Genomic DNA, 16,796 nt, shown 5'->3' with positions numbered 1-16,796 from the left:
GGAAGAGGACGTAAAAGAAGATGAGATGGGAGATATGATACTGTTTGAAGATTTTGACAGAGCAATGAAACACTTTAATCGAAACAAGTCTCACCTCGTGGTAGCCGCGCCGTCTGAGGCGCCTTGCCACGGTTGGTGAGGCTTCCCCCGTCGGAGGTTCGAATCCTGCCATGAGCGACAATTACTGAGACCCTCTTGAGGCAATCTGGATAAAAATATAATGGCATACAAAGGAACAATATTACAGAGCTAACAGTGAGGAACTCTGGTGGACAAGCCAACAGAGCATGCTAATTGCTTACTACAGTTGTTGTTTCATCCATTTGGCTTCTTTCCCTATCTGTTTCATCACTTTTTAATACTATTCTTTTAGTTCTGTAACCTTGTTATTATGTATGCCATTATATTTTTATCTAGAAACGCCACAGGAGATTGTCAGAATTACACATTGTTACTTAACTAATTCCTTTTTAACAATTTAATTTTTAGTTGTAGTTTTAATTTATTGCATTTTATCACTGAAACAACTTATAAACCTTGTAAGCTACTATAGACTTTACCGATTGTATTCCTCACACCAAATCGTAAAATCATATAATTTACGAATATGTGTGCACCTACAGTAGCGACATCTAACAAGCTTCAGACACAAACTTTTGTGGCTACTGTACAGCAGTCTGCTATGGACAGTAGCGCGATTAACAAGATGACTCCACCTCATTGAGGCCGAGTTTATAGCACATTTTAAATATGTGCAACAATGCTATTAGGTCTTTGTGGGTATATTTTGACTATGACACTGTATCTTCACTATAGGACATGTTTTAAAAGAGGTTTGCCTCGTCATATTTTAAACCCATGTTTTTCACGTCTATGTGAGTAGTACTTTTAATTATGGTCTGCTTTACTATTTTGGTTCAAATGGCTGAGGTCATCAGTCCCCTAGAACTTAGAACTACTTAAACCTAACTAACCTAAGGACATCACACACATCCAAACCCGAGGCAGGATTCGAACCTGCGACCGTAGCGGTCGCGCGGTTCCAGACTGCAGCGCCTAGAACCGCTCGGCCACTCCGGCCGGCCTTTACTATTTTAAGATGTCGACAGTTCACTAGTCGTATTTGTTTTTTCCCATGTTTTGCTGAAGATCTGACGATGATCATGCCTAAGGGAAGCCGGTAGCCTAAGGATCTAACAAAAACAAAAAAAAAAAATGGAAATGAGCGTTTGGCGTCATTGGCCGAGAGGCCCCTTACGGGGCAGGTCCGGCCGCCTTGGTGCAGGTCTTATTACATTCGACGACACATTGAGCGACCTGCGCGCCGGATAGGGATGAAATGATGATGAAGACAACACAACACCCAGTCCCTGAGCGGAGAAAATCCCCGACCGAGCCAGGAATCGAACCCAGGCAGGTAGGACGGCAATCCGTCACGCTGATCACTCAGCTATCGGGGCGGACAGGATCTAACACTTTTGTGGTCATAGACGAGAAAAAAAGAAATCAGTTTTCTTTTGCTTATGGAATTTTTCAGTTCAATTCAATTTATTGCTACGAATTTTTTACCTGTTACCTGGAAACTCTAAACAGATAATACATATTCGTTAATCATGGTGCCGCGCGGGATTAGCCAAGTGGTCTTGGGCGCTGCAGTCACGGACAGTGCGGCTGATGCCGGCGGAGGTTCGAGTCCTCCCTCGGGCATGGGTGTGTGTCTTTGTCCTTAGGATAATTTAGGTTAAGTAATGTGTAAGCTTAGGGACTGATGACCTTAGCAGTTAAGTCCCATAAGATTTCACAAACATTTGTTAATCATGGTGACAAATTATTATTTTTTTATATTATGTATGTAGTAGTAAATCATGTTAACAGCAACCATTGGTAATATTAATGTGGAAATGAAGCAGAACATTTGAAAAATAAGAATCAGTTTGAAAAATAACATAAAATAAACGGAATTAACTCAAGTTCCAAGTGAATAGCTTCCGTCTTACATTACTAGATATGTTACAATTCGAGGTTCATCGACTAACAACTACTACACCTGCTTCGAAACCTATTGTTGCTACACAATTCTATGTCACCCACCCTGTTACGTGCGTGCATCGGCAGTCCTCGAGTCTGCACGTCCCTGTATAAGTGGCCATAACATTCTTGCTCTTCTTTTGATTTCATTTTTCTCTTTTTCTTATAAATGTATATAAGATCAAGAATTGAGAAAACACTTCTTGTAATCTGTTGACATTGTTTTGATATTCAAAGCGTCCACTTGCTTTTATAGACTGAAAGTTAAGCAGTTGCCTTTTAGATATCCGATCTGCTACCATATTCACTTTAGTCCACAAATTTAGGTCACTTACAATTGTTTGTAGACCGCAATGTAATTGCCTGCAGAGTCTCTCAACCTGAAAAAGGGGATGTCTGAGAACGACATGTTAGCGGAACCTTGCTCTCCACATTCACAGACTGGTGTGTTACCACGTGCCCCTCAATGCAGATGTTTGGGATATGGACCGTTACCTGATAACAGGTACGCCATACTTCGAGTAAGGTCAATGTAGCGCAGTTTGAGCCTGTTCCTGATGCTTGCAGTGCTCCTAGTGTCCCAGTCAGAGTGACATTCATCTGATTATGGAAACCGATGAATGGGCAACCTGCGTCTAGGACTGTTTTGGTCACTGAGAAATCTGAGTGAACTTGAGCAGCTGAGAGAATCGCGCACTTCTGCGCCTGTTGCAGGAGCTGGTGGCGACCGGGCCCAACCAGCGCAACTGGCGCGGCATCCTGATCGCGCTGCTCGTGATCGTGGCCGTGCTCGGCCTGATCGTGTTCTCGATCGTGCTGCTGTCGCCGCCCGACGAAGGGCCCAGGGTGAAGGGCACCAAGTTCACGCTGGACGACGTGCTGAGTCCGCGCTTCCGGCCGCCGCCCTTCAACGGCACCTGGGTCTCCGGTGAGTACCCTCCGGCCCAGCACAGCACACTGCATCTCTCCACTGGGCAGGCCAGCTCGCGGCCTCACTACGGCTTGACGTATTCTAACTGATCCGCTACGTAATAGTGTTCGTACCTTATGGAGTAACTAGCTTATCACCCGCTGCTTCACTCGCATTTGCGTGCTAATTACAGAAAATAATTTTATGAACATACATCAGGCCCACTGAAAAATTAAAGATGCGTTTCTTTTTATCTGCAGTTCTGACAAAGTCGATTTGTCTTCCTGACTGTTAAACAGCCTTCTTCGATTTCGTTCACTAATTGCAACACATTCTAAACATTTCATACTAATAATCATTGTTGAGTTGGCAGAAGAGCCAACACCGTCTTACTAGGGAAGGCCGAAATGCACGCGTTTTAGCTCACGCAGGCAGGCGTGAGGAGGGAAGGACTATACTGACGTGAGGTCTCGAACATGACAAGGAATTAGAATTCAGAAAGCGGACGTAATTAGTTTGATACTTAACTTTAATCCATTAATGAACGTCGCTCTTGACGGTACATGATTCACAATATTATATGTTCAGATTATAGTAACTGAATATGGCGCATTGCTAGGTCGTAGCAAATGACGTAGCTGAAGGCTATGCTAAACTGTCGTCTCTGCAAATGAGAGCGTATGTAGACAGTGAACCATCGCCAGCAAAGTCGACTGTACAACTGGGGCGAGTGCTAGGGAGTCTCTCTAGACTAGACCTGCCGTGTGGCGGCGCTCGGCCTGCAATTCACTGATTGTGACGACACACCGGTCCGACGTATACTGACGGACCGCGGCCGATTTAAAGGCTACCACCTAGCAAGTGTGGTGTCTGGCGGTGACACCACAATCATCTTTGGGTTGAAGCTCTTTTTCCACGTTTGCTTTAACAATACATATGTTTTTGGATAGGGTCCGCCTTTAGCAAAACACAGTTTTGTTTTTTAACCCAAACATGTTTCACTGTAGTTGCAGCACCTTCAGTGGGCTTTTATTTTATGTCTGTTAAAGATAAAGAATATTCTTTACTGTTTGTATACATGTAACTATTAGTTTTTAAATCCTAATTACAGATATTTGAAAAGAAACCCACATAAAATTACGAATTCATATCTTTTTGCCACATGGTGTGGTTTTGCTGATGTATTGTGTTTCTACAGTGACTGTTTTGTTTCATAGTTTGTTATCTGCAACCGCTTTAGGCTTAAACAATTTATCTACTTTAAGGTGTAAGTGGTTGCAGATGACAAACTGTGAAACAAAACAGTCACTGTAGAAACACAATACATCAGAAAAACAACACCATATGGCAAAATAGTACGAATTTATAATTTTATGTGGTTTTTTTTCAAATATCTGTAATTGTGATTTAAAACCTAATAGTTACATGTATAAAAACAGTAAAGAATATTCTTTATCTTTAACAGCCATAAAATAAAAACCCACTGAAGATGCTTCAACTACAGTGAAACATGTTTGGGTTAAAAAACAAAATTCTGTTTTGCTAAAGGGTGCCCCGATCCAAAAACATATGTATTTCATGCTATTTAAGGCCAAAGATGCAACGTCCTTTCCGAATGCATTTGTGACCATAAATCGAATCTTTAGTTGGAGTCTGAGGTTGTCGTTAATCCTGCCTTTAGACCTCCTGTGATGATGTTTACGTAGAAACGTTTGTCCCGTAACAGATTCAAGAAGAGCAACAAATTAAAAATAGACTCCCCTAGCTCACCATTCACTAATACGTCCAGTGTCTCATTCAGCTGAATTTCCAGAGCCAGTTTTCAGAGAATTATCCTCTTTGGAAACATAGAAACCGTAATCTCTTGAAAGTCGAAGTGACCTCAACGACAAAGATATTCCCAATGAAAATGATTCAGTTCACAAGAGATTCGAGCTCATGGGTGCAATTACTTGGCACGAAATTTGAGACTATCCAGGAACACTTCAGAACTGTTAGCATCAAGGCTCAGAGCGGAAAACCTGCTTGAAAAAGGAGCTGAGATATCGTCCTTTTGATCAAGAGAAAGTGAGTTCCTGTAATACTTTCGAAGTGATGACGGATTTTTATATTGCCATAATATATGTCGTTTAATGGACTACTGGATATTTCTGCTTATAACGCAAATTAATAGCGATTATTAGTCGATAAGTGCAGTCCCATTAACCCATTCAGTTCCCTTGCTTGAATAATTTGAAGACATAAAAAGAGGCATTGATTCGTTGCAATATAGCCTGCATCAATGGATCATCTATGTTGATCTTAAAACGGCCTGTTTTCTCCTTGATCGAAATATGAGCAAAAAATTGCGTTTTCTACATAGCAATCTTTCTCACTTCCCGGAAAATCTTCGTGGAGTCAGTGATGAGCAGTATGTGTGATCCCATCAAGGATCCAAGGTGATCGAGGCGCTGTAACAAGGTAGACGTGATGCAAATATGATGCCTGACTACTGCTGGAGAATCAGGTGAGAGTGACCACTGATTAAATACTCCGGAAGAAGATATAAGCAAAAAATTTTACTTAATATTTGCCGTTTGGTAAAGAAACTTTACTATTTGTATGAGAACAGTTTAGCTCTCAGTAATTATTACAGCGTTTGTATGAATTAAATTGTCCCTCATCAACAGAATAAGTTTGGCATTTATTTTCCTTTGTATTTACACACTGTATGACTTTTGTAACAAAGAGAGGGTATTCTGTATCTTAAAAACAAAGTGACTCGAAAGAGAAAGCCGGCCGATGTGGCCGTGCGGTTCTAGGCGCTTCAGTCTGGAACCGAACGACCGCTACGGTCGCAGGTTCGAATCCTGCCTCGGGCATGGATGTGTGTGCTGTCCTTAGGTTAGTTAGGTTTAAGTAGTTCTAAGTTATAGGGGACTGATGACCACAGATGTTAAGTCCCATAGTGCTCAGAGCCATTTGAACCATTTGAAAGAGAAAAATCAGTGCAGATGTTGTAATCGTCCTAAGTTTGAAGACACTACCTCGTTAGTATTTTTAAAATTACAAACATTTCACGTCTCATCTCAGTCAACGTATATCTTGTGCTTACGTGCATGTCTGGAAGACGATCCGCAGCTGCATGAAATACTTCGAAATTTATTCGGAGACTGCGAATTTATCACAACCATTAAAGCATTTACGACTGCGTGTCTATTGTGTTGCCGCTTTTTCAAGTTCTAATGACGACTAGAAACCCAAAATCGTTTATGCGTACAAGTAAGTTAAAATGTGACCACGCGTGTGAATTTGTAAGTTTTGTAAAAGCTTCACTTAAGAAAGAAAGAAAAATAAGAAGAGGCAAATAAAACTGGCTGTGGAGAGAAGAAAGTGGGTGGAAAAATGGACAAAGATGTTAGAGGACGATAGCAGAGGAAGCAAGAAAGTACTGTTTGGACTGTCGTCATGGAAAATCAGGTTTTCTGCCGCCAACTGGCATCTTATTGGCTCAATATTCGATCGTGTAACTTGCGATCTTCAGCAGGTGCTTCCTGAGACGTGCAATTACGACCGCGTTACCAACAGAAAACCCGATTTTTCAAGATGACAGCAACTTAGCAGGAAAGCGTCAAGACCTGCTCTACAGAATGGAGGAAAGATATAAGATAGAATGCATCAATCGTGGACAGAAACGGGAAAGAGGTCAACAGGTTGGTTGATTTGTGGGAGGGGACAAATCAGTGAGCTCATCGGTCCCATTGCATTAGGGAAGGATGGGAAAGGAAGTCGGCCGTGCCGTGTCAAAGGATCCATCCCGGCATTTTGCCTGAAGCGATTTGGGAAATCGAGGAAAACCTAAACCAGGATGACCGGACGCGGTTTTGAACCGTCGTCCACCCGAATGCGAGTCCAGTGTGCTAACTACTGCGCCACCACGTTCGGTAGGTTAATAGGAAAGAGAAGCAGTACTTTGAGCACTTACTAAATCCAAACGAACTTGGAGATAAAGGAAGTAGACTAAAGGAGGTAGAATTAAACTGTGGGGGCGAAAAGGACCTGACATGAAAAGAAATGAAAATGCCATAGGACAAGATGTAAGGCGGAAAGGCACCAGGATGGACGAAATAAGTGTCGAAATGGTGAAAGCAGCAGAGGATGTAGGGAAGCAGTGGTTATATCGTGCGATGAGGTTGGTGAGGAATGGGAAGAAGACTCTAGAAGATTGGAAGGGGGCACTAATTGTCCCTATACTCAAAAAACTGGTTAGGAAGGATTATAAAAACTAGAACGCAGTCTCTGATACCACACTGTGCCAAGGTATACGAAAAGATCCTGGAGAGCAGGATCCGAACTAGAGTCGAGAACAAATTGAAAGAGAAACAGTTTGGCTTAAGACCTGGGAGTTCAGCTCCTCATCTCATACTTGCAGTGAAGCATCCCTAGGAGTATCACTATGAATTTGGGGAAGACATTGTAATAGCCTTTCTCGATATAGAAAACTCATTTGATAGGTTCTCTATAAGAAAGGTATGTGGGGCACTGGAAAAGAAGGGAGTGAAAAACGAGACAAGATGCAGAGTGGAGGAGATATACTGTGAAAGTATGAGTTGTATGAAAGTGGGAATGAAAGGATGGGTTGATTTCAGCAAACAAGTGGTGCGAAACAAGGAAGTGCATTTTCATGTCTCTTCTTCATTCTGGTCTTGGATGAGAAGCTCGATACGACAAGATGAAAGCAATGGTGGCTGCGGATGACTTGATGATCTGGGCAAGTGGGGAGGAGAAGATCCAGGAAACACCTGGATGTTTGGGAAGAAACTGTGAGACAATATAGAATAAAATTTAATGTGAACAATTGTTGGATCCAGGTTACAAGTAGAAAAAAAATAGACCAACTTGTGGAATAAGGACTGGAGGTGAACAATTGATGAGGGTGTCAAGTACTTGTAAGTGTGATAGAGGAAAATGGAAGAAATCGTAAAGAGATCAGTAGCCGTGGCCAGCAGGCAGAACCATTCGTGCGGTGTTATGAGCCTGGTTTGAACCATAGATGTCTCTCAGAAAATCAAAGAAGCAAAGAATATATAGAAGTTACTACATACCAGTACTGATCTATTTATCTGAAATATGGGTAATGAAGAAAACAGACGTATGTAGATTGCAGGCATTTTAAATGAAGTTCCTCAGAGTACAGTAGAAGTAACAAGGATATGTAGGATGAGGAATGGAATGGTAAGGGAAATAGTGAAAGAGGAACACTTGCAGAGAATAATAGAAACATTTAGGCGAAGATAATATGGTCATCAAAAGAGAAGAGAGTGGAAAACAAGAGGATTCCCTAGAAGAAAATGAAAAGGTCTTGCGAAGGAAACGACGAAGAGGAAGACCAGATGATAGACGGCTGGAGGAGTGTGTTGAAAAGGAGGCGAGGAAGGAACCAAAGTAAACTCAGAAAGATTGTGGGAAAACAGGACTAGATGGCGAGGCGTATATTCCAAACAGGCCCAGCCTGGGGCTGGAAGCTGTTCGAGGCGCTAATGATGATGTCAACGTTCGAAAGTATTGCCCACCAGAGATGTTGCAAGAGCCGCTCGACCGCACTGCCATCCAGAATTGTGTTTCCGTACACGGTGACGCTAAGCCGCCCACCAAACCAACTAGGGCTGCGCCGTCTCAGTACGTCAGCTGCCGGCTTTTGCGCCTGGATCCGCGCGCGCATTGAATCCCGGCAAACGGCCGTGCCGTGCGGGCTGCGTCAGCCCCTGCCACCTGTTGCTGGGCTGGTGATTATGCCAGCCCAGAACACCACAGCACAGCCTGATGGCGTTACGGACAGTTAGCCGAGCGGCGTTCCCTTCTGCGAGCTGCCGTATGTGACGCACTGCCAATGCACTCGCCTCGCTTGTGCAGAAACTTGGCGTTTCTCTAAGCTCCTTTTCGCTATTATCTCCAGAGAGAATGTCGTAGGAACATTATTGGTAGGTTGCCTGGGGCCCGTACCACTGACTCATATCTTCTTAAACTTAATGTTTTATCGACGCATACTATTTCAGCATAAAGCAAGATTAAATTTTGTTTCTAAAACTAGCTGAAAGACCCACTTCGCTTGGTCGTGAATATTTTAGATATTTTAATATGTGGTTTTGTTGGACTGTGGCGTCGTCATGTGTGAAGATATGTATATAAATTGTATTTGGTGTTACCGGAATATGCCAGCTCTTATTTTGTTTGAGTAACACGACGTCGAAACTTCAGTTCAGTTATTATACTCTGGTCACTTACAAGAACACAGACTATGAACCAACATCTCGCTTCAAAAAGTCACAGATAATTTAAATTTAATCTAAATAGTTCATAGTCGCTGCATGCAATACTAATGAACTGTGCATTACACACGCTGCAGAACGGGCTGCGTCGACGTAATTACTATTCATTCCGATTTTTGATTATAGGTTTGCAAAGTTTATTGTCTTTCCTCTGTCTTCTTCTTTAGATAGGTCAATAAATATTAATCAACAAGTTATCAATATGCTCCAGCTACCTCAAAGTTTACGTCCAGCCCGAGGTTCTAACAGTCTGCTTCATTGAAGTATTATACTAACACTTGAAATTAGATATCAGTACTGTTAATTTTTGTTAATATTCACACTAAAATGCAGTTAATTTCACCTTTTAGTTTTCACTTGATAATTTTGTTTAACATCAAATATCACAAATTATAATTCTAATCAGTAAAGAATCTTTCTTTCTCTTTAAATAAATTCATGTCTCTGAAACTACATCTCTGGAGATGAAAATTACGCCGACTTAGCGCAGGTAATACTTCAGTAAAATGATCGGTACACTTTTTTAATAATTTTTTATATTTTCAGCACTTCTCTCTACACAACACGCAATACTAGCAATCACAACCACAGTAATAACAGCAATCACAGGACGGGAATCGGAACAGGAACCGAAATAGTAATAGGTATAGTAATCGGAATAGTATTGAGCTAACAATGATGGGTACGTGCATATATAGACAAAAACAAACAGCAATATTACAGCTTTGTTCTCTTATAACTTTATGTTGCTAGTCATTTTACTTCCTTTTAATTAAAATTTTTACTGAAATATTTCAAATAATGCTAATTAAAAATTATTAGAATTACTGAAATACTTCCCTAAACTGACGGAAATGAGAGAGTGTTTACAGTCGTTTCTTTCATTTGTTTTCTGAGGACATTCTACATTACTCGAGAATATTGTGAACTCCACTTAATACACTGTTTACTACCTTTATCGTTCCATTTTGACTTAAATTGCATTTATTTTCTATCACTTTCGCCTTCTCTTGGTCCACTCGAATCGACTTCTAAAAGTACGAGGGCTATTTGTTTATTAAGGGCCGATCGCAAAATGGGAACCACAGTAAAACCCTATGAAGCTTTGCACAGATGTATAGTACAGAGTTTCTAGTATGCCCGTCGATCGCGTCACGTCGCTCTTTCCAGTACTGAGCGCACTTTGTGTACGTAAAGACGCCTAGAAAGTAGAGTCTCCCGCCAAGTATGAGCGCCTGTTGGGAGATTTCGCCTGATTTCACGCAGTCCACATAACGCTACTGTCATACATTTGCTTCTTCGTGGCGGTCTTCAGTCACACATTTCTGCGGCAATGATGACGCTCCTGTAGCGTTTTGGCTGGGAAGTGTCTGATCACCGACCATCCAGCCCGGACATAGTTCCCTCTGATTTTCATCTCTTTCCTCATATGAACCGCTAATTATGAAGGCAACATTTAGGCACCGACAGCGAGCTGCAGCCCAACGTAGAAAATTCGGGGAAAGCACAGGCGATGTCTCATTTGACAAGGGTGTTGGAAGCTTGTTACTACCCAACGACAAACGTCCAAGTAGGAGCGGCGACTGCTTGGAGAAGTAGCTGGAAGGTGTAACTAACTGTTGCCAATAAAACATTCTAGATTTTTACTGCAATTCGAGCTGCGACATACCACTAGCACGACAGGATAATGGAACTTTTTACAACGTTCTCTAAGATTCTGGAAAATTCTGGAACTTTCTCGACCACTCCTATTTTTAACGAGGTTCTGACAATGAGTCGACATTGTTTTGGTCTGACTGACTAGCGCTCATTTACATTTAGAGCATACGTATTTAATTATTGTCGTAGCTTTTTTTTAGCAGCGAATTTGTAGTGAAGCTTCACGGTGCCATTAGCTCTATAGTCGTCTGATCCACTTTGAATTTGCGACCGTTACGACTGATCGTTTATTAATTACCTAAGGTCTGCTGCACAGGTGGGAGGAGCCACCAACGGTGACAGAGCCCGCAGTTTGTGTAAGTATGCAGGGTATGGTTCAATTGAGTCTGCTTTTTCTGAACAAGTTTCTGACGAGAAGTGAACACTATCTGTGTTTTAGTTTGACTAGTGTTTATTTACATTCAGAGCTTCCGTGTTCATTTCTTGCAACAGCTTTTGTAGAAGCCACGTCTCTAGAGACAGGTAACTGTATATACACCTACTGTCAGCAGCGCAATTTAATTCTGATTTAAGAGCTTGCGAATATTGTGATCTCAAGCTATAGTGAGAACTCTACAGGATTCATCAATCTTCTGCCTGGTTCGATACGGCCAGCTACAGAATCCTGCGTCGATCTCTTCGTCTCTGAGTACCAGTTGCAACATACGTCATCAATTATTTGCTGGGTGTATTCCAATCTGTCTTCATCCAAAGTTTGGCTTATGTTTGATAGCAGTAGATTTCTCTTGGACAGGAATGCCCTTCTTGTAAGTTCTAGTTTGTTTCTTATATCCACTTTATTCCGTCCGTCATGGGTTATTTTGCTTTCTAGCTTGCAGAATTCCTTAACTTCATCTACTTCGTGATCTCCAATTATGATGTTAAGTTTCTCGCTGTTCTCATTTCTGATACTTCTCATTACTTTCGCCTTTCTTCGATTTCCTGGAAATCCATATTCTTTACTCATTAGATTGTTGATTCCATTGAACAAGTCCTGTAACTCTTCTTCACATTCACTGAGGATAGCACTGACATCAGCGAATCTTATCATTGATATACTTTCACCCTGAACTTTGCTTCTTCAATGTGTAAGTGGAACAGTAGTGACGAAAGGCTACATCCCTTACTTAGATCCTTTTCAATCCGAGCAATTCGTTCTTGAATTTCCAGTTTTATTTTCCTTCTTGGTTATTTTACAAGTTGAATGTTCCCCATTCATCCCTATAGCTCACCCCTAATTTTCTCAGAATTTCAAATATCTTCCACATTTTATATCGTTAAATGCTTTCTGTAGACTGACTAATGCTATAAACGTGCCCTGATTTGCCTTCAGTCTCTTTTCCGTTATCAACAGCAACTTCAAAACTGCCTATCTGGTGCCTTTACCTCTCCTAAAGCCAAACTGATCGTCATCCAACAGATCCTCAATTTTCCTTTCCCTTCTTTTGTAAATTATTCTCTCAACAACTTGGATACATGAGCTATTAAGCTGATTGTGCGATAATTCTCGCACTTGTCCGCTCTTGCTACCTCCATAATTGCGTGGATGATGCTTTTTAGGAAGTCTGATTGTATGTAGGCAGTCTCATATATTCTCACACTAACATGAATGATAAACGTAACTGCATCTTGCAGTTATCGAGTGTGGGACTGCGGCTGGTCAATGAATTGTAAAAATAATATTCCAACAGCCGTTACTTGAATAGCAAGTTTCCAGGCTACCAGATTCGACTCCTGAATAGAGTCATTTTCAGGTCCTATACAGGAAAAATTGCAAGACATCAGACAATTTCATAGTAAGATGTCATACACAGTATTATACAAACGAAATAGAGGATACAAGTTAAAATATATCGGGTGATCAAAAAGTCAGTATAAATTTGAAAACTGAATAAATCACGGAATAATGTAGATAGAGAGGTACAAATTGACACACATGCTTGGAATGACATGGGGTTTTATTAGAACCAAAAAAATACGAAAGTTCAAAAATGTCCGACAGATGACGCTTCATTGATCAAAATAGCAATAATTATCATAACAAAGTAAGACAAAGCAAAGATGTTCTTTACAGGAAATGCTCAATATGCCCACCATCAGTCATCAACAATAGCTGTAGTCGAGGAATAATGTTGTGAACAGCACTGTAAAGCATGTCCGGAGTTACGGTGAGGCATTGGCGTCGGATGTTGTCTTTCAGCATCCCTAGAGATGTCGGTCGATCACGATACACTTGCGACTTCAGGTAAACCCAAAGCCAATAATCGCACGGGCTGAGATCTGGGGACCTGGGAGGCCAAGCATGACGAAAGTTGCGGCTGAGCACACGATCATCACCAAACGACGCGCGCAATAGATCTTTCACGCCCCATCTGTCGGACATTTTGTGAACTTTGTTTTTTTTTTGTTCTAATAAAACCCCATGTCATTCCAAGCATGTGTGTCAATTTTTACCTCTCTATCTACGTTATTCCGTGATTTATTAAGTTTTCAAATTTATACTGACTTTTTGATCATCCTGTATATAAGTAAAGGATGCCAGTAAACAACTAATACAGTCAGGATACAGCCAAGGATATACCTTGACTATATATGTAACATACACTCATGCTCAGAAGAAACAGAACACCTTGAACGACTAGAGGTAGGACGTCCATATTCACAGGACATGCACAATAGTATGTTCTGCAGGAATGATTAGCATTTAAACCATGTCGGCCCGCGGGTCAAAGGCCAACATTGACATCCCGGTACAAACACCACCTACCGGTAAAATGTGCTTGCGATTGTCGTTGTCGCTGTAAACCTAAGGTAATAGATGAGTGTGACTTGAGCAGACGTGCAGGATGCCTCGCAGACGTATGCGTGAACAGTGCCGTCTAGTCAGTGAGTTTGAAAGAAGGTGCATTATTGGTATGAGAGAATGTGATGCGTTCATCCGGGAAATTGCTGCTCGTGTTTGACGAAGTGTTTCGGTAGTGCAACAAGTGTGTGAAGAATGGTTCATGCAAGACCGTAGAAAACGACGAGATGGGTCAGGTCGCACCACTCGGACCACCTCCCGAGAAGATCGGCACCTCATCTGAATAGCATTCCAGGACAGATCTACGTCCTGCTCGGTTCTGGCGGAAGAGTGGAACAGTGGTGACATCGTACATTATCAGGGGCGACAGTCCGTCGCCGTTTATTACGGCATGGGTTACGTGCGCGTCGCCCACTTTACCACTCATCTTTGAAGAGTCTGCGGAAACATACTACACGGCAACGGTCTATGAAAAGGCCTCAGTGGAACAGGAATGGCATCAGGTAGTGTTTTCGGATGCATCCAGGATCTGATTGTTTGAAAATGGTGACCCCATTTTGTTTCGCTGCAGAGAGGGGAAACGGCATCACAGTGACTGCATTCTCACAAGACATACCGCTTCAACTCAAGGCCTTGTGGTGTTGGGTGCTGTTGGGTACAACGACAAATCACAGTTTCCCTGTTGGTCCATTACGGCCACGGGACATCGGCTGGTACGAACTTTTCAATACAATAAACTTTACCAACAGCCGTACACTTTAAGAATTTTATTTTATTCTTAAAGCAACCAGTTTCGGCAATTCATTTTGCTGTCTTCAGGCCCCATACGCTTTTTTCAAATCAACGAACTTATCGTATAGCGCCATAAAACTGGATATCGTGAATTCCAATCGTTATGCAGTGCTTCATATGAAAGCGTGACACGTGACTGTACGTTTTCGTATGAAACAGCTGCACAACGATTGGAATTCACGATATCCAGTTTTATGGAACTATACGATAAGTTCGTTGATTTTAAAAAAGCGTATGGGGCCTGAAGATGGCAAAATGAATTGCCAAAAATGGTTGCTTTCAGAATAAAATAAAATATCTTAAAGTATACGGCTGTTGGTAAAGTTAATTTAATTGAAAACGAATCACAGTCTGTGCCTGTCCAGGGCATTGTGACCAATGTGACCTACGAGAATGACACTCTGCGTCCCGTAGACATACAGCCATATGGTTTTTGAACAACACCCCAGACGCCATTTTTCAACAGGACAATGCACGACCAGATGTTGCTGCACGAACACACGCCTTCTTTGTATCACAGGACGTCAACCTTTTGCCCTGGCGCGCCAGATCACAGACATGACGCCAATCGAAAATGTGTGGGATATGGTAAACCGGTGGGTGCAGTGCTGTGAACCGCCTACCACCACCGATAAGCTTTGCAAACAGGTGAATGCAGCATGGATGGGTATATCACAGGACGACATTGGCGCCTTATACGTTTCGATACCACCACACGTAGAATAAGTTATCAGGGCTCAAGGATGACCTTGTGGCTGCTAGGAAAAAGGACACATGGTGAACCGAGGTGAATGAAATGCTAATGTACACTACTGGCCATTAAAATTGCTACATCACGAAGATAACGTGCTACAGACGTGAAATTTAACCGACAGGAAGAAGATGCTGTGATATGCAAATGATTAGCTTTTCAGAGAATTCACACAAGGTTGGCGCCGGTGGCTACACCTACAACGTGTTGACATGAGGAAAGATTCCAACCGATCTCTCATACAGAAACAGCAGTTGACCGGTGTTGCTTCGTGAAACGTTGTTGTGATGCCTCGTGTAAGGAGGAGAAATGCGTACCATCTCGTTTCAGACTTTGATAAAGGTCGGATTGTAGCCTATCGCGATTGCGATTTATCGTATCGCGACATTGCTGCTCGCGTTGGTCGAGATCCAATGACTGTTAGCAGAATATGGAATCGGTGGGTTCAGAAGGGTAATACGGAACGCCGTGCTGGATCCCAACGGCCTCGTATCGCTAGCAGTCGAGATGAAAGGCATCTTATCCGTATGGTTGTAACGGATCGTGCAGCCATGTCTCGATCCCTGAGTCAACAGATGGGGACGTTTGCAAGACAACAACAATCTGCACGAACAGTTCGACGACGTTTGCAGCGGCATGAACTATCAGCTCGGAGACCATGGCTGCGGTGACCCTTGACGCAGCGTCACAGACAGGAGCGCCTGCGATGGTGTACTGAACGACGAACCTGGGTGCACGAATGTCAAAACGTCATTTTTTCGGATGAATCCAGGTTCTAGTTACAGCATCATGATGGTCGCATCCGTGTTTGGCGACATCGCGGTGAACGCATATTGGAAGTGTGTATTCGCCATCGCCATACTGGCGTATCACCCGGCGTGATGGTATGGGGTGCTATTGGTTACACGTCTCCGTCACCTCTTGTTCGCATTGGCGGCACTTTGAACAGTGGACGTTACATTTCAGATGTGTTACGAACCGAGGCTCTACCCTTCATTCGATCCCTGCGAAACCCTACGTTTCAGCAGGATAATGCACGACCGCATGTTGCAGGTCCTGTAGTGGCCTTTCTGGATACAGAAAATGTTCGACTGATGCCCTGGCCAGCACATTCTCCAGATCTTTCATCAATTGAAAACGTCTGGTCAATGGTGGCCGAGCAACTGGCACGTCACAATACGCCAATCACTACTCTTGATGAACTGTGGTATCGTGTTGAAGCTGCATGGGCAGCTGTACCTGTACACCCCATCCAAGCTCTGTTTGAGTCAATGGCCAGGCGTACCAAGGCCGTTATTACGGCCGGAGGTGGTTGTTCTGGGTACTGATTTCTCAGGATCTATGCACCAAATTGCGTGAGAATGTAATCACATATCAGTTCTAGTATAATATATTTGTCCAATCATCTTCATTTCTTCTTGGTGTAGCAATTTTGGGTCAAATGGTTCAAATGGCTCTGAGCACTATGGGACTTAACATCTGTGGTCATCAGTCCCCTAGAACTTA

The 16,796-nt window shown here is 42.5% G+C and overlaps 1 protein-coding gene across 2 annotated transcripts in view; it reads left to right on the top strand.

Annotated features, from left to right (window-relative positions):
* LOC126091972 (inactive dipeptidyl peptidase 10-like) overlaps positions 1–16,796 on the top strand; it is a 1,178,675-nt gene that overhangs the window by 383,318 nt on the left and 778,561 nt on the right. For both annotated transcript variants that reach the window (XM_049907324.1, XM_049907325.1), the window contains exon 2: positions 2,743–2,956. In XM_049907324.1, coding sequence (XP_049763281.1) covers positions 2,743–2,956 — 214 coding nt within the window. The remainder of the gene's footprint in view (positions 1–2,742; positions 2,957–16,796) is intronic.

Source organism: Schistocerca cancellata, chromosome 7 (assembly GCF_023864275.1).
Source record: "Schistocerca cancellata isolate TAMUIC-IGC-003103 chromosome 7, iqSchCanc2.1, whole genome shotgun sequence".
Taxonomy (NCBI): domain Eukaryota; kingdom Metazoa; phylum Arthropoda; class Insecta; order Orthoptera; family Acrididae; genus Schistocerca; species Schistocerca cancellata.
This window is presented reverse-complemented; position numbering and strand designations above follow the sequence as displayed.